General features: G+C 36.3%; 1 protein-coding gene across 1 annotated transcript in view; it reads right to left on the bottom strand.

Annotated features, from left to right (window-relative positions):
• The window catches only part of LOC132091875 (GDP-mannose 4,6 dehydratase-like), a 61,920-nt gene that overhangs the window by 26,868 nt on the left and 12,160 nt on the right, over positions 1 to 22,892 (bottom strand). Inside the window, exons 5-7 of the mRNA XM_059497962.1 lie at positions 13,832 to 14,024; positions 13,621 to 13,725; positions 7,154 to 7,281 (exon numbers count right to left, since the gene is read on the bottom strand). Coding sequence (XP_059353945.1) covers positions 7,154 to 7,281; positions 13,621 to 13,725; positions 13,832 to 14,024 — 426 coding nt within the window. The remainder of the gene's footprint in view (positions 1 to 7,153; positions 7,282 to 13,620; positions 13,726 to 13,831; positions 14,025 to 22,892) is intronic.

The following is a 22,892-nucleotide window of genomic DNA, read 5'->3' as shown; positions in this document are numbered from 1 at the left end:
AATGTGGGCTGTTGCAAACCGTGGTACACAGTCATGAATGGCACAACACACACGCACACACCCCTCGTTACTTTCTGTGGTGAGTCAACAGAGGGTTAGATTTGCTTATTTGGTCTCGATGTTGCAAAAGACAAAAACTCGGACGCTTATTATAGAAGCTGTCAGGGTAAATATGTGACTCCACTGAATGATGGAGTGTGAATAAATATGCATGTGTGTGTGAGTGTCTCCACTGTAATGACAGACTTTGGCTGCTGATTACGCAAGAGAAAAATGAAATGGACAGAAAAAGGAGCGACATAGGAGGTCTGAAAAGACAAGGTGAGAGGTGACGGAGGGGTCAGCCAGGTCTGGGATCAAGAGCATGTGGGTGTGACTCCACACTAAGAGAAAACAGACGTTAGCTGAGGGAGCTTGATATTACAGCAGCGTTATGGACGTGGTGAGTCTTCATATCTATTCCAGAGAATGAACAGACCGCAGACCATTAGACTGGATCCGTCCCTAGACCCATTAAATCAAAAAGAAACGGTGCGTGTGTGCAAAGGAAGAAAGAGACACAAGTTTTGTTCCAAAACCTAGCGGGCTGTCTTTCTGCCCACCGCCTACGTAGGCAACATTCTAACTGTAATGGAACCTCAGAAATTACCAATTTGGAACGCTCTACATAGGCAGAAGGTTAGTACAAAAATAGCACTCCGCACAGGAGACTAGACTTAGAATTCTGACGTTAGCATGTTGCTAAGCTAATTGTGAAATAGATAAACAACGATAAACAAACTAAATTAGAAAATAAATTTCACTTAGATTTTACATATCGTTAGTTTATATACACTAGCATTCAAAAGTCTATGGTCATGAGGATTTTATTTATTTATTTATTTTGAAAGATTGAATACTTTTATTCAGCAGACGCATTAAACTGATCAAAAGTGAGAGCAAATACATTTATAATTGTTACAAGATATTTTTTTTTATTTCAAATAAATGCTGTTCTGTTATAATGTATTATGGTTTCCACAAACATATTAAACTGTACAAACAGCAGAAGAAACGTTTCCTGAGCACCAAATCGGCATATTAGAATGATTTTTGAATGATCATGTGACACTGAAGAGTAATGATGCTGAAAATTCAGCTTTGCCATCACAGGAATAAATTACATCTTAAAATAAATTAAAAGGTATTTTTGATTAAATAAATGCAGCCTTGGATAATATAAAATAATAGTTTTATTTTACAAAAATATAACTATAACTATACACTAAACATTTTTTCGTGGCATCATACTCATGATATAATATCCACTCCTTTTGACTCCTGCCCTTAAATTTGATGCCACCTTAGGATTTGACCAAAATTGAGTATCTTTGGAGGAATCATGTTTAAGAATCTGACCTTTGCAACAGCCTTCGAGTCAGGAACGTGCCTAAGAGGCCTAAAAATGCTGCTTTAGTAATCAGCTCAATCGGTTTCGGTATAAAGCCACAAAAAAGATAAAAACACCCTGGTAGTCTGAATGCATATGAGCAACAGAAGAGCTTCTTAACCCGCTGAGGCTGTATTGGCATGTTTATTTTCTGTTCTCCACTGCCAAAACACAGGCATGATAACAGAACAATGTGATAAAATTCATCTCTTTCATCCACTTTCTAAAATTCTCCTCCACTCAATAATTCTTTTCCTCCTTTCCTTATCTCTCCTCTCCCTCTCCCTCATATGTTCAGCTCAGTGAGAGGCTGAAAGTTGAGGATTCTGGTTACAGAGGGCATGTGAAGAGAGGAGTAAAAAAAAAGGGAGAGAACGAAATGAGACCATCTGCTTTCATCCTCAACACAGCGGGGAAGATCTCAGCCATGTCAATCACACAGACAGCCAGCTGCCACACACACACACACACACATGCACAAACACACACATGCATATCTCACGATGGAATAAACCCATATTCATCATCATCATCATCATCATCTCACACACGTCGAGGAGTCTAATAGTCGCTCACAAACACGTATGACCTCGTCTCCCCACAGAGAGCTTTACACAAGTTCAGGAATGGCCTGTGTTAAATGCTCAGCTAAAACAACCTTAAAATCAGCTCTTTCCCCAGATCACCTTACATATTGTGGGTGTGTACGTGTGTGTATCTGTGTGTTAGCAGGTTTTAAAGCTTGTAGTCCAAGTTCTCCCTCATGAAATGAGGGAATGAATGTGCGCGCGCACACACACACACACACACACATACATTAAGGTGGTCTCAGCTTGCAGCTGTGTTTATTTATTCTGCTGGATGCTGGCCACTGAAGTTTAAGGTCTCTACCTCCTACCACCCGCCACCCCCCAAAAAACACAACACAAACACAAAACCAGCCACTTTATACCAAATAGCCCTCAGAGCACCAATTCCTACAATCCCCTACAACACCAGCTGCCAGAACATACCTAACTAGCACAAACTATGTGCTTTTAGTCTGCTATGGGATTTTGGTTTTATTACTATTAATAAATAGACTACACTAATAGTTACCATGTTTTACACACAAAATGGCCAGTGCTCCTTGTGTAGTGTAGGAGAGTAGTCCATATATAACTGCAATAAAATAAGTACATTGTATATACTTAAGGATTAAAATAAAATGTTGAAAAATAATAATTTTCCATCTTAATTTTATGTAATGGGGTTGAGTTGTTAAGCTTGACAGTACCCTCCCTGACTGTAATTTGCCTCAAAAATATGAATAAAAAGTATGATCCTACTAACCATTTTCTGCACCACTATTAAAGAGACCTGAATGATGTCATTTCTGGTAAATTATGTCTCATATGGATGGAGAGTAATTTATTATGGGCGTAGAATGGTTAGTGTGAGGGTTCAGTTGGGACATGACTTCAAAGTTTTTTTTTTAATATAAAATATTTAGCAGTTTTGTAAGAAATGAATACAAATAAATACTTGCCAAAACTATAGCCACTGCATATTTTGTGAATCATTCTCAAAGTACAAACTAAGTGAAGTGCCTCAGGGACATGACAAAATGTTTGGTATAAGATAAAAAATTATTTAAATGCAATAATTATTTGTATTCATTATTCAAAGAATGGTATTACTGTGAAATATTACAATAATAATAATTAAAAAAAACTTTTGTATTTTAATACATTTTAAGGTTTCATCCTGATGCATACATATGTTTCAGGGTTTTTTAATGTATAGACAATTAAAAATGGTTTTTATGTGAAATAGAAATGTAACAATAATATTATAAATGTCTTTACTGTCACTTTTGTCAATTTAACGTGTCCCTACATTTGCAAACATGTTTGTGTGTGTGTTCGTCTAGATAAACCCTAAATTGTAGGGACCAAATGTACATATTTTTTGGTCCCCATGAGAAAAACAGCTTATAAATCACTAAATTATACATATATTATTTTGAAATGTTTTCCTCAGGTTAAGGGGTAGTTTGTACAGTATAAAAAGAATAATCTTTCACCATAAAAACCCAAAGTGTGTGTGTGTGTTCTAAAATGTGAATATCCTATTGGTTGAAAATGTCCAGCTGGTTTCCTAGTCTCCTCTGAAAACAATCTTTTAGGAAAATCCTATGCAGTCTTCTCACAAAGCACAATGGCCATGAAATAAGACTCTCTCGGAGTGATGGGTCATTGCAGGTACAGTTGGTCACCGAGCTAATGAGTGATTTGACTGGCCATCGGGTTCTCATAAAGACCAGCATGATTCATCTTCAAGCTCTCTTTAGTACACAACTGGTTGGCGGTGAGGATGGATGTGTGAGGTGAGAACGAGGACAAAATCATTTTGTTGCTGGAGAAACAAAGCGATCTAAGGTGAAATCATCTAAAAAAATAACAAAAACATCAGCAAACTCTAAGACCCCTTTGAGAGTTTCGCACTATCAGCTCAGCCTGTGTTTTCACAGGAATCTTTGAACTTCACTTCATTTGCGCCCTGATTTTATGTATGTTTTTAGTGGAGACATGAAAGTCTGAATTCCATAAAACTATAAAGCTTCAAGTTTCAATCAGCTTATTAAGTCATACAAGCAGCGGGCCAATTAAAACTGTGCGCGGGTTCAAGAGTTTACACAAACATACACTGCTGATCTCCCACTGCCTCGACTACATGGAGTCTTATCTGTACACTTATACTAAAAAGCATACACTCGGGCACACAGACATGCATAGCAAAGGCTCTGATCTTAGATAAAATATTTTTGGGCAGTCAAGTCTAGTCAATTTTAAATAACTGTTCTCCATTTGAATATATTTCAAAATTTAATTTATTTATGTCATGCCAAAGCTGAATTTTTTAGCAGCTATTACTTCAGCTTTCAGTGTCACACGATCCTTAAGAAATCATTTTAATATGCTGATTTGGTGCTTAATAACTTTTCTTATTATTATCAATGTTGAAAACAGTTGTGTTGCTTTATATTTTTGTGGAAACAGTGCGATTTCAGGAAATAGAAATCTTTTGTAACATTATAAATGTCTTTACTGTCAAACTTTTGAACAGTAGTGTACACACACATCTGATTTGGAGATAAAAATATATACAAGTTAAAACAGTAATAGTTGCTGACATGTTCAAAAGTTTGTCTATTGCAACAAACTCATGCTGTCAAACATATCTCTCACTGAAGATTTCACACAGACTCAAATAGCGTGTGGAAGAATCATGGAGTTGAGGCCTTCAAGAGGTGCAGAGCGGAGATCAACAGTGCGAACAAAAGATGATTGAAGTACTGTCTGTCTGGAAAAATGTAATCCTATGAGTCTGACAAAGGATTTTTACATTTTTGTAGTGTGCCTGGAGGTAAAATACATGGAGTAGAATACATGGACTGTTTCTGTAGTGAACCGCAACGCTCTACTCAATCTCTACACACATGCACGACTCTCACAAATATACACACGCTCACAGCTTTGGTCCGATTTCCCGAAATCTGCCCCAGTGCTGAGCCACATAAACCTGGCTGCATGATTCAGCCGCCTGGAATACCAGCGTTCCCACAGGAAACCTGGATGCATGCACACACTCATACACACACACACACACACACACACACACACACTAACCTAAAGCTCCCACTCTGGCAAAAACTGAAAGGAAAACAGGTCTCTCTAATCCAGGATAAACATGACTGCACGGCTGTGCACTCAGAGGGTAATTACAAGCAAATCGAAAAAGAAAGTGCAATGTCAAAATACACATTACATATGACAGACCAAACTGAATGCATGGTTATAAATAGTTGTTGTAATAGTCGTAAATGAGAACATAGAACATTATATTCAGGCAAACTGATGAACAAACTTATTTCCATATTTCATTTAAACAGTAGGCATGGTATTATCATGACTTAAATTTTGTAAGATATATATAAAATTTCTTGCCAGCTGTGCACATTATAGTGCTCTGAACTCGTATAGCTTAAATTCTAAATGTTTTTGAAAGATGCCTCTTTTGCTAATCATAAAATACAGTAAAACAGTAATATTATGAAAATTGTTTACAATTTAAAACAAATGTAATCAAATGGAATATACGTTTCAATGTCATTTATTTCTGTGATGGCAGAGCTGAATTCTCAGCAGCCATTGCTAAAGTTTTCAGTGTCACATGATCTTCAGAAATCCTAATATGACTGAGAAACATTTTATTTTCACCAATGGAGCTGCTTTGGGATCCTTGACAGACTTTATTTAATTATGGGCAAAACTAACTAACTATTTATTAGGGCTGAGTTCTCATTCACAAGCTTTCAATTCGATTCGATTACCAATTCAATTTGATTCTATTCAATTTAGATTATTTTGGATATATATATCAGGTACAGTACTTGTAAAATTTTCTCAAGAAAAAAAATATATACATAAAATATACATGAGTAATTTGGTACTGCATTATTATAATATTGAAGGTTTAAATTGATATGTAAGCTATAACATACAACTGTTAAAATTATTTTTAAAATAAAAAAAGTTTTTAAAATAATAAAGTTACAATTACATAATAATATTTCTACTTCAATTCTTTTTATTAAATATAAATATTTAAATGGTGGCTGTCATAAAAAAAAACGATGGATTTATCCAAACATAAATTAAACATAACAACAGTAAAAATTATAACGAATATATGTTATATGGTGACTAACCAGTTTATGGTCACCGAATATGTTTGTTTCTGAGGTTAATGTGATGTTACGTGACATTGTTTACAAGACTTTATATCGACGTCTTTGTGCGGCTGAAACACTGATAGAGCAAATACATGAGACAGAATACAGATTGTAAAGTTGTACGCTTTCTTTTAAAGTGGTCATAAGATGCAATTTAAATGTTTCCTTTCTCTTTGGAGTGTTACAAGCTATTGGTGCATGAAGAAGATCTGTAAAGTTGCAAAGACTAAAGTCTCAAATCCAAAGAGATATTCTTTATAAAAGTTAAGACTCTGCCACACCCAACTAAAACGGCTCATTCAAACACGCCCCCACATGTCTACATCACTATGTGAAAATATTTGCATAATGCCAGCCAAATATATAAGCAAAGAAAGAAGGTGTGGTACAGTTAGTGTTGAAGCAGCCATGTCAGGGAGATGCTGTGTGTATCTAGACGAAAGCAAAAGCACTTTATTTGGCCTTCTGAAAGTAGATGCATTTAGGAAAGATTACTTACAACAAAGACTATAGAATACTTTACTTACAACAGAACAGCAACGCATTTTATGTACGACCGTTTCATGAACCTAGGACAGGAGGTCATTCTGACTTTGCTATAACAATCTGGTGTGTGTGTGTATGTGAGAGAGAGAGAGACAGAAGAAGAGAGAGACGGTCACACAGTGGAGTCAGCTGTCTTAACCATCCTGGTTTGTGTACTGCAAACACATACGAGCTTCATCACTGTGTCTGTCACATCACTCTGTTCCTCTTTCGAGCTTGAACTGATGGTAAAACTAAGGACATTATTTACTGTCTTTACATTTCATTTGAAAATAATAAAATAAAATAAATAAATAAAATAATTTTTTATTTTATATATATTGTGCATGGAAGAAAACCACGTTAAATATGTAAGTCCTCAACACAACTGAAGACCGAATGTTTTTTGTATGTTTAAGTACCTCCACATAATCTTTGGCATGGCCCCAGTCTCGCATGGAGTCCAGATTGCCCAGGCTGAAGCACTGCAACTGCCCAAGATGGATCTTCGCCACAGAGCGACTGATCTTCCTAGTTACAAAATTTGAACCTGAAAAAACATGTACACACAGATCAGAAAAATTATTATGAAGCATTCATCCTGCCTCGTCAGTCTTTTTCACACTTGTTTAGTCTTTTTGCATTTCTTTATTCTTTCCTTGGCTTGTACCTGTCCATTTCATTCATTTTTGACCCCCCCCCCCCAAATCATACACATGTCAGTGCAAATTTGCATGTTTCGGCCAAAGTGAAAAGAGAACTGTGGCCATCAATCTGTCCTTCTCATTCACACAGGCAGAAACACACACTAACAGTCACACACAGGGATAAAATCAGACTCTTGTCTAGTCAGTGGACCACCCCAGAGAATCTGTAAGCCAGTCCAAAGTCCTACTGTGCTGCCAGATACACACACACACACACACACACACACTTCATCTGTGGGAAACCTTGGATGCTCTCATGTCCTGCTGAGTTGTGCTATAGCTTGAATCAGACAGAGGTGGGATATGTAGACGAAAACCTCCACCGCCTATGATATCAGGCCCAGGTCAGAGCAGAAACACACTTAGTTTAAGTGTATAAGTGAACAACGCCTATTACACTCTTGACTTGGGCTGAAGCCTGTATGTGTGTGTGATTTTGGCCATAAAAGCTTTCTGGAGAGAATCAGCAATGCCGGGAAGATCATGCCCTATAATTGCAAAACAAAAGTCAACAAAATTGGGGCGGTCTTAAACCTTTTTTTCTGCTTGCCTAGTCAGGCTAGATTTCTACCTGATCTACTACTATTGTTTTCCACTGCGCCCAGCATTTAAAATGAATTTATAATTTTATACTTGCATTTATAATTGTAAATGTATAATAAATATACAATTGCTGTAAGGTTTAATATTTAGTACCCATAGCTAAAACGGCAAATGGTCATGGATTAGTTTCCAAGGAATGCAAGAACTGATGACATGTCTATTACTCACTACATCACTTTGAATAAAACTATCTTCCAAATGTATAATTGTACATTTATTTTAAAATGATTAACACATTTAGATTCCTGTAGCTCAAACAGTAGATCATTGCCAAAACACACACATTTGCCAAGGTTCACTTCCCAGGAAATGCATGAACTGATAAAATGTAACACTTTAAAAGCAGTGCAAGTCACTTCTTTATTAAAAGCACCGGACAAAATGCATAAATGTAAATTTATTTAATTATTTAAAAGCATTCAAACAGTAGAAATGGATCATGGGCTTTATTCTCAGGGAAAGCATTAACTGATTAAAAAAAATCTTTACTAATGAGCCCTGATCCGCAATGTGACTTAAAATTAAAAGTAAAAAAAGTCATAAGTGGACACACATCCTGTCCGTCATAGGCCCCCCTTGCACAGGCCTGCTGCTACCACAAAGGGCTCTTTCTAATCCGTTCTAAACGTAGCTCACGACCAGGTGTGTGAGCTTGGCATGAAAAGAAGGGTTTAAAATACCACACTGTAAACAGCCAGGTCAATCCATCGTCACAGACAAACCACGGCGGGGGCCGAGGATCTGATTTCTGTTCACTCGTTTGAAAAAAAAAAAAAATGCGTGGGGAAAAGTAAATCTAAGCCGACTGACCAAACCATGGTCCACAATAATGGGCTGGCTATGCATCTGTGTGCAAGTGTGTTTAAAAGTCCAAGACAGCCCATTTCCGTACACTGACTCCTGTTTCCAGTCGGAGTGTAATTAGGCCGTCTCTTAGCACATGGTGGGAAGCCGTGACGAGGAGCAGAGTCACAGGGAGTCGACCGCAGCTTGCTCACATCAAGACTAAAACAACCCAGTTTAGGGCTGGCTTAGACCCTGATTATGTGGACGGGATCGCGGCAAAGTCTCTAAACAGGCTGCAGACCTGCAGGTGTGCAGGTTAAAGGCAGAAGGTGCCCAGGGGCTGTCAGTGCACATTTTAGGAGTAATGACAGAGGGTAACGTTGAGTATCTAGGCGAAATTTCTAACGGATGGAAAGACTCCTGCCAAACCAGGTGGAAATAAAGTTCAGTCAATATGTATGGTCTATCAGTCACTGACACTCAGATATTTCCAGCACGTGAAAAAACGTCAGTACAAGGCCCTGTTCCGGTTTCTTGACACATGTCTGAAGACACATTCATGCAGATGTACACGCAGCCATCGGATTGCCACGTTCATTTAAACAAATGACAAAAAAACATAGAAGCGCCCTGCTCTCTTTCAGAACTGGCAAAGCAGAAAAACAGTAACAGCGCTCAATAATATGGTTAGCCCACTGGAGGCCATTATGAGTTTCAGACAAACTGACTGTACTGCCACTTGTCCTATTGGGTCAGTGCTATATCATACTTTTTTGTAAGCATGTAAAAATTCAGCTGTGGCATCATAAGAATGAATGACATTTTAAATATATATTAAAAAGATATATTAGAAATAGAAAGCAATATGCATTATAATATGCATTATTAAGCCTTGGAAGCTTAAACTTAGTTTTCTGTGACTTTTAGTTGAAAATTTTATCTAGGTGTTTTCAGTATAGCTACATACACAATAATACACATTATTATTAAAAATGTTCTTTTTAAAGAAAAATTTACATTTGATGAAAAAAACTAACATTTATATTTGTGGAAACTGTATGATAATAAAGAATCTTTTTTTTTAATTTTGAAAAATGAATTTGTTTCCTTAAAATACATATTTGCATGTGTAGTGAGCATTACGGTATGTAAAAAAAAAAAAATCATTATGCTGAAAACTTTGGGGTCAGTAAGATTTTACATTCTAAAGAAATTGATTCTTACATAATGACAGGTAAGACATTTCTACTGCTCCCAAACACCGCTATTTCAAAAAATGCTGATCTGCATTAAATAGATCTGTTAATCAAAAAATCCTAAAGTATCACGGTTTCAACACTATATATCATATTAGAATGATTTCTGAAAGAGTCTGTGATTATGTGAGTAATGGCTGCTAAAAATTCAGCTGTGGCATCATAAGAATGAATGACATTTTAAATATATATTAAAAAGATATATTAGAAATAGAAAGCAATATGCATTGTATTATGCATTATTAAGCCTTGGAAGCTTAAACTTAGTTTTCTGTGACTTTTAGTTGAAAATTTTATCTAGGTGTTTTCAGTATAGCTACATACACAATAATACACATTATTATTAAAAATGTTCTTTTTAAAGAAAAATTTACATTTGATGAAAAACACTAACATTTATATTTGTGGAAACTGTATGATAATAAAGATCTTTTTTTTAAATTAATACGAAATTAATAACATTTAGAAATGTCAAAAATGATTAATGTAAAATAATTATGTTCTTAGTACAATATATAAGTATTTTTTATAATAAAAAAAACATTGAACCTCGCACACCTGAAAAATCATAGGTAGTTACATAACACAAAATAAATTATATTATAAAATAAACTAAACTATTATAAAAATGCTTAAATGGTGTGTGGAAGGGTTTCGTCTTTCTTAAAATATTTTTATCAAATAAAATGTACAATATAATAAAAAAATAATTATGTAAGGGCCTGTGAAAATATCCAAAAATAATTAATGTAAAATAATTATGTTCTTAGTACAATATATAAAAGTTATTTTTTTTTTATAATAAAAAAAAAACCATTGAACCTCGCACACCTGAAAAATCATAGGTAGTTACATAACACAAAATAAATTATATTATAAAATAACCTAAACTATTATAAAAATGCTTAAATGGTGTGCGGAAGGGTTTTGTCTTTCTTAAAATATTTTTATCAAATAAAATTTACAATATAATAAAAAAAAATAATTATGTAAGGGCCTGTGAAAATATTGGCAGGTCAAGTAGAAATCTGAACAACTAGCCCAACCAAGCAATCAGAAAAAACCCTTATTGTTAAGCACCAAGAAACCTACCATGTCAGCTTTTGTGAGCGCATGTGGAATTGTGTGTCAGTGAGAAAGAGAGTGAGAAACAGAAAGCAAGAGACATACAAGGTGAGGAGAGATGTTTCATTTGAGACATTAAAGGAGCATCTCATTCACTTCCCTTCTTTCTTGCCATGACAACATGACAACACAAACACAGGTGTGTGAGACGGCAGATGACGAGTGAAAGAGTAAAACATCTCAGGGCTCATCAAGCAGTGTGCACGTGTGTGTGTGTGTGTCTGCGATATGTGAGAGGTCCATCGACACCTTCATACACCTTCAGTCCTTCTCACCTGGAGAGGTTTAACTTCTTAAAACGCTTGTCTTTCAACAGGAAAGAGGGAAAGTTAGCGAACAAAAAGACGAGAGATGAGAGTGTAATAGAGGAGCCCTCAGATGTCGTCTGATTGACTGGCACGACAGTTTCTCTCGTCTGCAGCTTCACTCACTGTTATTAGACAGACAAACCTGAATAGGTGTCAAAGTGTAACTGCTTTCACATGCACACACACCCCAGACGTCTCTGTGGTGGATTTGTAACAGATTATTTTACTCTTCTCATATTTCGTAAACTCTTTCAGAGCAAGTTTGTTTATTGGTGAAAGTAGACACTGGCTGAAATTCCGAAGTGAATACCAAACCAGATTAACTCATCATCGCCAACCCGCCCAATGAGGGGAGGCTACCACTGAGATCGGACAGGAAATGAAGTTGGCTTTTTTTCACACTATCCCATCCATCTCTCTCCCTGTCTAGCTATATCTCACCCTCCTCCAACCCTGTACTCCCTCTTTCCTCATCTTCCTTCAACATATACGCACACACTTAGACAGTCTAGTTGGCTATGTTTGTGCTTAAAAATGCTAGCGGATGACATCACCGCTCTTCCTGTGCTCTGGGGTTGTGGGTGGGGGCACAGAACAACACTCTTGTTGTTGAGAAGATGTCATGGCTGCATCCTTTACCAAATGTTGTGTCATGATAATCCCCTGTAAACCAATCAAAATGGGTTTGGCCACACATACAACATTCTCCCTGGACTCTAGCATCACTTCCTTTAGTGTAGTCTGCAGAGCTGACATATTGTATGTTTCATAACTTCTAATCATAACCTGAGCTATCTTGACATCTAGATAAGTTGGATTCTGTGACTCCACAAAACTGTCAGTCCCATTACAATATCTACACTTTAAGCACTTATAACGGGAGAAATCTATTACCGTTTCAGGACACGCACTTGCAGTGTAAATAGTTCTGTCACGCCAAGACTGTCATCAAGGCACTAACAGACTGTTTGTGGCATATTCCCACCTTAGGGGTTCCATCTAGTAGCAAATATTTGTTATTTGAGCAAACTTTGAAAGCTTTATGCCTAAAAAGGTCAATTTAATCCACAACTGTTGTAGTCTACAAATGAAGTGAATTTGTTTCCTTAAAATACATATTTGCATGTGTAGTGAGCATTACGGTACGTAAAAAAAAAAAAAAATTCATTATGCTGAAAACTTTGGGGTCAGTAAGATTTTACATTCTAAAGAAATTGATTCTTACATAATGACAGGTAAGACATTTCTACTGCTCCCAAACACCGCTATTTCAAAAAATGCTGATCTGCATTAAATAGATCTGTTAATCAAAAAATCCTAAAGTATCACGGTTTCAACACTATATATCATATTAGAATGATTTCTGAAAGAGTTTGTGATTATGTGAGTAATGGCTGCTAAAAATTCAGCTGTGGCATCATAAGAATGAATGACATTTTAAATATATATTAAAAAGATATATTAGAAATAGAAAGCAGTTATTTTAAATTGAAATAACATGTCAGGATATTAATGTTTTCTGTATTTTTAATCAAATAAATGCAGCCTTGGTGAGCATAAGAGACTTCTTTCAAAAACATAAAATCTTACTGATCCTAAAATTTTGAACGGTAGGGTAGGGTTAAATAAAACAATTCACCCAAAAAAGAAAATTCCTAAAAATATATATATTTGTGTGTCATACATTCGACATTAGGGTAAGTAAATAAAGACAGAACTTTGATTTTTGGGTTGAACCTGTAACATACTGGAAGCATTCAAGAATTATTAATACATTTGTATGCAAGATTTTTATTTTTAAACTCCCACTGTTCAGTACTATCATTTTGATATGAAATTTAAAAAGTGAGGTTGAGTTAAGTCCAGGAGTTGACCAGAACTTAAGCCTGTTTTGATGAATGAGGTGATAAAATTATGAGGTCTAACATACAGCAGTGACTGTTGGTTACTGCACATTTTTCAAAACCAAATGAAAATGAAACCACATCAAGCGTACTTTTACCAGAATGTGGCCCCCTAATCTCAGTATTCCTGTACAAGTTCTAAGAACCAAACAAACTAAAACAGAGAAGTTTTTTCATTTTGTGTGTGGTGTGTGTCTGACCTCTTCTAGGACTCTCATGATTGAACAAGATCCCATTCACAGCAAAGAGGTTATAGGCTTCCCTGAAGTTTACCACTATCCAGTATGCATAGAGTTTAGCAGCACCTGCAAAAAAATGATAAATATATATATAAAAATAAATCTGTGTATTTATTTATTTACCAAAAAATGTAAAAAAACACAGCATGTTTTTAGATGTGTGTGTGCTGACCATAAGGGGATCGTGGGTAGAATGGTGTGGTCTCCTTCTGGGGAATTTCCTGTACTTTCCCGTAGAGCTCGCTGGTGGAAGCCTGGTAGAAGCGGACGGTGTCAGTTAAACCGCAGGTCTTCACTGCATCCAGCAGCCGTAGGGTCCCTACACCGTCAACATCTGCGGTGTACTCAGCAAGGTCAAAGGAGATCTGACAAACACAAGGCATTTATGCATAAGACTTAAATGTGAAAGTATACAAGTAAATGGCTAAATACAATTCGGTCCATTGACATAACTCAATAACATAAGCCAAGAAGTTGGCAAAATAAACAATTTAAGGAAAAATGAAAACAAGTAACTGCCTGGTAATAAAATTCAGTGCAAAACCCTCTGAATCTTCTCTTTAGTTGATATCAAGTGTCTTTGTTTGCATAGAGCTGTATGCTCTGCTGTTACTGGAAAACACACAGAGCATAAAACAATTTGTCTTCTAGCTTATGTAAACTGGTTGAAAGAACTAAATGTTGTATATGGATAACAGCATTCGGTGCATATCATTTCCAAGTCATTAATGCACAACACAATATTATCTAACAAATGTATCATTATTATTTATTTTTTTAATAAGGAAAAATTACTAGTTTGATTTTAAACCTTTCAAACTATTATACAAACAAAACTGATCTGAACCTTAAAAGATTTCAAACGCGAGGTCTCTGTTCTATCTTAACGAGTTCAGACATTCTCAATTCCAAAACACGAGCGAGTCGGGGAATCCCTGACTGAAACTGAGATGTTTAAGATAGGGAGAGAAAGCTAGAAACAGAAAGACAGACAGGAACTGAGCAGGAGAAAGAGAGGGAGAGACTAACTCATCTAACCTGTTCCTCAAATTGGACAAGCTTCTCAGAATCGCACCTACACGTTTTTTCCATCGAGACAAACACTCGACAACAGGCATGATCTACGAAATACCCTAGTGCACATCTGTAGCCACACCTCAGAGAGAAAACAAAGGCGACTGTCAGATGATTATCGTGAGACTGAAACGATATTTAAGTGTCTGCACAATGCAAATTCGCATCACTTTCAAGATAATCCTTATAATGCGGCAATGGATTGACATTATAGTTGTGTTGCTTGGCACTCATCCAATAGCTATCATTAACGTTGCTGGGATAATAGCTTTAAGTTTTTTGGACTGTGAAAACATGCTCTTAATTGTGAGCTAAAACATTCAATCATACCAGTTAGAACTAAGAGAGACATGTTTCTGTCAGGTACAAGTAGATTTATGTCTTCAGATTGTGTGGAGAGCTTTCACGGCATCTTGCCATGCCGCAAGCAATTTTCATTTCTTGGGCATTGTTTTCTCCAAACAAACAGCCAGGACAGGGATTTCAAATGTCATAGATATGACAAAATAGTGCTATTAGAGGAATGCCGATACCATAGTTTGCTCGTTCCAGCTGTTACTGCTAGCAGTAGCCATTGTGCTGATGCAAGTTAGTGTGCTGCGAACTCCAAATTGCTCCCTCTATGCATTTGCAGCCCAAGAAAAGATGTGGAAATTACAGGGATTTTGTTGTTTATTTAAGTGTAGCCACATTTTACACGTTATCTGAAGTGAGCAGGAACAGGAGATAGAAAATTGTGCTGCAAAAGCAGTTTCTTCGTGTTTCCACAGTAACTTGGAACTGTCAGGGGGCAGGATTTATGTCTGACATTGGGAAAGTCCCCATGGCCCGGGGCGACTCGTGCAAAAGCGAACACTCTCTCTCTTTCGGCTCTACCTAATAGCGCTACCCTCCTGTCGATACTACTCCTACAGCCTTCACGGCTTCGGCACGTCAGGATTGGAATTCATCAGCTAATTAAATCTATGCTTGAGATGACACCAACTTCCCTCTTTCTTCTGCCTGCTCAACCAGACACGCTCACCTCATCATTCACTCCTTCCCTCAAACATAAACACACATGTAAACATGGCAACAGCCTGGATCATTATGGGCTGCGGTTGGGGTTGCCCCAGGCGCAAATTGTCTGTAGCAATTGCAGAGCGCACACACGCTTGAGTGTGTGAGAAACAGAGGGAGAGGTGGGGGGGGGAAACCACGACTGCGAATAATTAGGGAATCATTAAGCCCATTACAAATGTCCTTAAACTGTCTCCATCCTTGTAAAAACAAAGCTTTATTTTTAACAAATCCTATGTTTCTAGAAGACCTTTTTTGTCTCATATAGCCCCACAGCTCCATCAGTAGGGCTCATGAACCCCCTTTACTGAATCCAAACTAGAGACCTTTTTTATTTTAGAATTAGAATCAAACTTAAAAAAAATAAAAAACATAAATAAATAAAGATAAATTATAAAATAAATGAAAGCTAAAGATGCCAATTTTGTTTTTACATAAAAAAAACAAATATTTAATTTATTTTAATGTATTATTAATAATAATTAAATGAAATTATAATTAATCATTTATTTTAAAAATGAACATTTATTTATTTACTTATTTAATAAGACAATAACTAAATAACAAACAAAATGCAATGCATTTATACATACATATATATATATACATATATATATACATATATATATATACATATATATATACATATATATATATATATATATATATATACATATATATATATATATATATATATATACATATATATATATATATATATATATATACATATATATATATATATATATATATATACATATATATATATATATATATATATATACATATATATATATATATATATATATATATATATATATATATACAGTACAGACCAAAAGTTCGGACACACCATCTCATTCAAAGAGTTTTCTTTATTTTCATGACTGTGACAATTGTAGAGTCACACTGAAGGCATCAAGGGCTATTTGACCAAGAAGGAGAGTGATGGGGTGCTGCGCCAGATGACCTGGCCTCCACAGTCACCGGACCTGAACCCAATCGAGATGGTTTAGGGGTGAGCTGGACCGCAGACGGAAGGCAAAAGGGCCAACAAGTGCTAAGCATCTCTCAGGGAACTCCTTCAAGACTGTTGGAAGACCATTTCAGGTGACTACCTCTTGAAGCTCATCAAGAGAAAGCCAAGAGTGTGCAAAGCAGTAATCAAAGCAAAAGGTGGCTACTGTGAAGAACCTAGAATATGACATATTTTCAGTTGCTTCACACTTTTTTGTTATGTATATAATTCCATATAAAATTCCACATGTGTTAATTCATAGTTTTGACGCCTTCAGTGTGAATCTACAATTTTCATAGTCATGAAAATAAAGAAAACTCTTTGAATGAGAAGGTGTGTCCAAACTTTTGGTCTGTACTGTATATATATATATATCTATATATATATATATATATATATATATATATATATTTGCAGGCCAGTCAAGCTCTCCCACACCAGATGTAATAATTATAATATGGCCTGAACCCCCTTTGAAAACCTCTTGGATGATTTGGAGGAGCAGGGCAGATCCCATCATCCATCATCAATGCCTGACCTCATCGATGCTTGTGTCTTGTTAAACAGTTAATTTCAAAAGCACGGGGGGACATCAGAATTCAGAGAGATTCTGATGTTGGGTGATATGGCTGGATAACAGTATTAAAATTTCATCCCAAAGTGTTCAGGTCTAAGCTTTGTGCAAAAACTTTTAAAGGAAGAGTATAGTGCAATCCAAATAATCCGGCAAGATATTCATCATGCCATTTCATTTGCTTGAGAACAGCACTGTCACACACAAGGTTCTGTTCAGCTCCTGACAGTTGACGGTTAACCTTGTGCTGACAGCAACCAACAACTACCCCATGTGAGAGGTCTCTGACTGAACCAGCTCTCAGACACACAAAGCACATGTTATGACAGTTGACAGGTGCTGTCATTTAGGAGCTTGAAAGAATGAGTTGAGCTATTGTGTGTGCTTATCTGTATGTGAAGAAGCCTACGCACATGCTAAACACTGTTGAAACTCTGACAGTGCACAAACTGATATGCCAAGACCTGCATTGCTGAGCATCCATCCACCTCAGTTTTGTTAAAAACACTGAGCACAATAAACTTTAAGTTAACACAAAAATATCAAATATGAGTACTGGACCTGCTTGTTTATTTCGAGAGAAGATGATGAATGCTTCCAAGCTATAAATATTTGTAATTATATACTCTGGTGTCTAGTAGGTCTCTCTGCAGACCAAATTCATTACCATATAATTTTTTGGCCAAATGTGTTTTGTTATTATATGCCATCCACTACACTTTCTGAAACAATCCAGCTCACAATCTCAGACTGACTGTGACTTGTCCAGTTGGCGACACTTCTAAGCCATTTGCTTTTAATGACGTTTTTGTGTTTTGAACATTGCTGTTGCAAATTCTGAATAAAATATGTAATGTTATCTAGCTGGCTAACATACGTTTTAAAAGAGGATAATGACTTGTTTTGAAACAGCAAACAAATTAAAATGATCACACAGCACTCTGAAATACTTGACTCTGATTGGTCTGATTTATATATATAATTAAATCACAAAACTGACTGATTTCCTATTTTTCTGTAAAAGTCTCTTGTATAATGAGCCACTCAATAAAAATCTGTTTTCTACTCAAATGTATTTGTCAAGTAGCTTTGTAAAAAGAAAATAAATGAAATTGAAAGTGTATCAATCACACGTTTCTAAAAATAAAATGAATAATTTTTATGTGATGGGCCCTGTGAAAATATTGGCAGCACAGAACATATTGAAACTGCTGGTCCCTCTAGGAAAAACATATACTTATTGTTGTGCCCTACATGTATATCTCAGACTTTCAGAGTAAAAGTCAAGGTCATGCAGGTTATAAATGAGAACGCAAAAGTGTGGCGATTTTCAGATTTTTCTTTGCATGAAAGATGGAAATACAAACCTTGAGGCTTAATAACATTTTTTTGTATACACTCACTGGCCACTTAGGTTAGGTACACCTTGATAGTACCGGGTTGGACCCCCTTTTGCCTTCAGAAATGCCTTGATTCTTTGTGGAAAAGTGTTGAAAACATTGCTCAGAGATTTTGGTCCACATTGACATGATAGCATCACACAGTTGCTGCAGATTTGTTGGCTGCACATCCATGACGCGACTCTCCCGTTCCAGCACATCCCAAAGATGCTCTATTGGATTGAGATCTAGTGACTGTGGAGGCCATTTGAGTAAAGTGAACTCATTGTCATGTTCAAGAAACCAGTCTGAGTTGATTTGAGCTTTGTGACATGGTGCATTATCCTGCTGGAAGTAGCCATCAGAAGATGGGTACACTGTAGTTATAAAGGGATGGACATGGTCAGCAACAATACTAAGGTACGCGGTGGTGTTTAAACAATGCTCAATTGGTATTAAGGGGCCCAAAGTGTGCCAAGAAAACATCCCCCACACTATTACACCACCATCCTGCCTTGACAATTCATGTTCTTTACACCAAATTCTGAACCTACCATCTGAATGTCGCAGCAGAAATCAAGACTCATCAGACCAGGCAACGTTTTTTCGATCTTCTATTGTTAAATTTTGGTGAGCCTGTGCGAACTGTAGCCTCCGTTTCCAGTTCTTAGCTGACAGGAGCGACACCCGGTGTGGTCTTCTGCTGCTGTAGCCCATCTGCTTCAGGGTCTGATGTATTGTGTGTTCAGAGATGGTATTCTGCATACCTTGCTTGTAACGAGTGGTTATTTGAGTTACTGTTGCCCATGCTCCTCTGACATCAAAAAGGCATTTTCGTCCACACAACTGCCGCCCACTGGATATTTTCTCTTTTTCGGACAATTTTCTGTAAACCCTAGAGATGGTTGTGTGTGAAAGTCCCAGTAGATCAGCAGTTTCTAAAATACTCACACCCAGCCCGTCTGGCACCAACAACCAGACCACGTTCAAAGTCACTTAACTCCCTTTTCTTCCCCATTCTGATGCTCGGTTTGAACTTCAGCAGGTCGTCTTCACCACATCTAGATGCCTAAATGCACTGAGTTGCTGCCATGTGATTGGCTGATTAGCAATTTGTGTTACCAAGCAATTGAACAGGTGTACCTAATAAAGTGGCTGGTGAGTATATCACATGATAACTGGTGGCTTAGGTTTTTTCTCTTGCATTCTACTTTATATTCATTATTTTTAGAGTTTACTTTGGAATCACACACTATGATACTAATCTGCAGCTGAATATTTCCTGATCCTAGTCCTCCAATCACTTGAGCCAACATTTCTGGTAATGCTAAGATCCAAACAACCACCCTTTCTTTTTGTTCTTTCATTCCTTACTTCTGTTCAACATTTTTGTAAAAGGTCATTCATTACCTGATGTAATGGCAATAATAATAGTAATAATAAATAACAATAAAAAATAGTAATTGTAATAATAATCAAACAGAAGTATATACTAAATGCTTCTCTTGACTAATGTTAACTCCCTTAGGGCAGGGCATGAGACAGGAATGTGTCCGTTTACACCGCACAAAGGATGAATTGTTCATTGCAATACCTGCTTTTATTCTGTAAACTGCTACTTTCCACCTCTCAATCAAGCGTTGAGGTGCATGTGCTAGCCAATTCACAAAGACTGGCATATTATTCAGACATACCATGTCAGTCAGATTCCTTCTAAAATGTTCAACGAGTTCAACATTGATAAGTCAAGCCATCTTAACCCATTTTCTAGGACTGAATATTTCCAGAAAGACAATGTCTACTAGACGACACATCTTCCTTGTGTTCCTTTGTCTACTGTGGCTTACATGAGGCTAGAGATGTTAAAACTGCCGTATTGTTTTGACAAGTTTAATGCCGTTTTAATCCCTGGATTAATGTCATCACAGCCCGATGCACTTTTATGTTGCCACATGCCAAAGATGACACATTTTTTGGGGTCATTTCTTTTTCAAATTGAGTGACTCATTCACAAATAAGAGCAACAACACCATTCTGTTGCCATTAACAAACTTTGTGAAGTGTCACACCACAATCTACTGCATGATAAAACTGGCCAACATAATATGCACACATACTATCAGTGGGAGATTCATTAAACAAAATACATGAAAATAAATTAAAGAAATGAACTTAAAAAAAATCAATATAAACAAACAGATAACAATATAAAAATGGATAAATAAATAAGTGCATCCAAAAAAATAAAGTAATAAATAAAAGACAATAAAGAAAGTAAAAAAAATTAAGAACGTAAAAGAATATAAAGAATATATGTATACAAAATATATATAAAGAATGATTAACTAAAAACTACAATTAGTCTACTGAGAAAAGAAAGTCTCTTTAACTATAATGTATTATCTAATAATAATATTACAATTATTATTAAATAATAAAATATAACACATTGTAAATATCTAAATATTCATATAAAAATAAAAGCAATGTGTTGAAAACTATAAATAAAGATTAGAATGATTAGTCTACTGAGAAGCACATTGGTGGGGGGGGGGGGGGGGGGTATGTGAATGAGCATGTTATACAACATTGTCTACCACACAAGCTAACATGTTTAAAATGCATCTGCATTCCCACCCTTACATGAGTGACAGAGATGCCAGTGCAGAGATTTTTATCTCTCATAATTAATCATTGCTTCATAGGTGCTGTCATTTACATAAATCAAACTCATGTTTGTAAGTGATGTAAGACCACTGAATAAAAGTCTGTTTGTTTGTGGTGACATCTGTCATTGCAGGTGACAAGAGTGGAATGATTTACACAAGCAATTAACTGTAAGTATCTGTGTGAAAGATAGCTAGACACCCGGTTAGCTAACAAGTGTTACACAAAGTCTCCTAAACTGCAACCACAACCTTATTAAAAATTCTGTCATCATTAGATGAAAAGATTTTTATGCTGCACTTCACTCAAGTCCGATTATCTTTCAGCGTGTCATGCAATCCTGCATTCTCTTGCCTGTTTGCTGTGTCACTTCCATCTACAAAAATGCACACAATGCTAAAGTCTTCCCAAGACAACAATTTCACATCAAACACATTACATGACACTGCAACGCTCCAGTCCAACAACTGCATATTAGCTACAGATCTGTACTAATCCAAAGGCAAACACAAAGCGTATGCCAATCATCCCCTACTGTACACAGCACTATGATAAATGCTAAGAGATATCTGTGCAAACACATTCACAAACAGATTTTCAGAGTAGAAGAGAAACATACTAAACACTTAGAGGTACTGTAACAGAAAGGGCAAAACAATATAGCCCAAATGCCACCAATGCTATTTTGTGTTCTCAGTTTTTTTGATTAAATCCAAACTACTTTAACATTAAACAGAATTTTGGAAAATTTAATTTGAAAAGAAACTGAATTATGCATAAAGCTCTGCTAATCAAATAGGATACATTAATTTATGGGCTTTCATAAAAATACACTTTGCCACCCTCTGTGTGTGTGTGTGTGTGTTACTTGGCTCTCAATCTCAGCCTAAAAAAGTGCCACTTCAGCTCAGTTTATCATGTGATTTGACGTGGTCGAACGTGACTAATTGTAGTGTGCTGTCCCACGAGGCAGCTCTATTTGTGGTAATAACCGCAAGGTTTAAACCTTGCATGTAAAGGTCACTATGCTCGTTTTGTAGTAAAGCCGTGGTCACACACTGATGTTAAACCGACATTATGGTTTACAGCTATTCTTTTACTGTACCGGTTTACTGTACTGTCCCTGTGTTCCTGTCAAACAACATGCAGAAGACAAGGTCCTGACACAAGAGTCATTCACATGTAAATAGACGGCTTTATCTCTCCATTGTGTCTGCACACACAGACCTCCTGAAGCTGGTATATCCCACCTGAATAATTCAGTGCTTGTATTATTGTGATCACCTTATATTTCATGTTGTTATGCATGTTAACAGGTGCTGTCCGACAAGTTTTCCATTTTCATATTTGTACATTTTAAATTAATTATTAGATTTACAGATATTATTCAGGCACATAACAAAACAGAATTATTATTTTATATTATTATTTTAGTATAATCGATGAAAACAGCTGTGCTGCT

This window comes from Carassius carassius, chromosome 18, assembly GCF_963082965.1.
Source record: "Carassius carassius chromosome 18, fCarCar2.1, whole genome shotgun sequence".
Lineage (NCBI taxonomy): Eukaryota > Metazoa > Chordata > Actinopteri > Cypriniformes > Cyprinidae > Carassius > Carassius carassius.
Note: the sequence above shows the minus strand (reverse complement) of the source record. Positions and strands in the feature narration are given on the sequence as shown.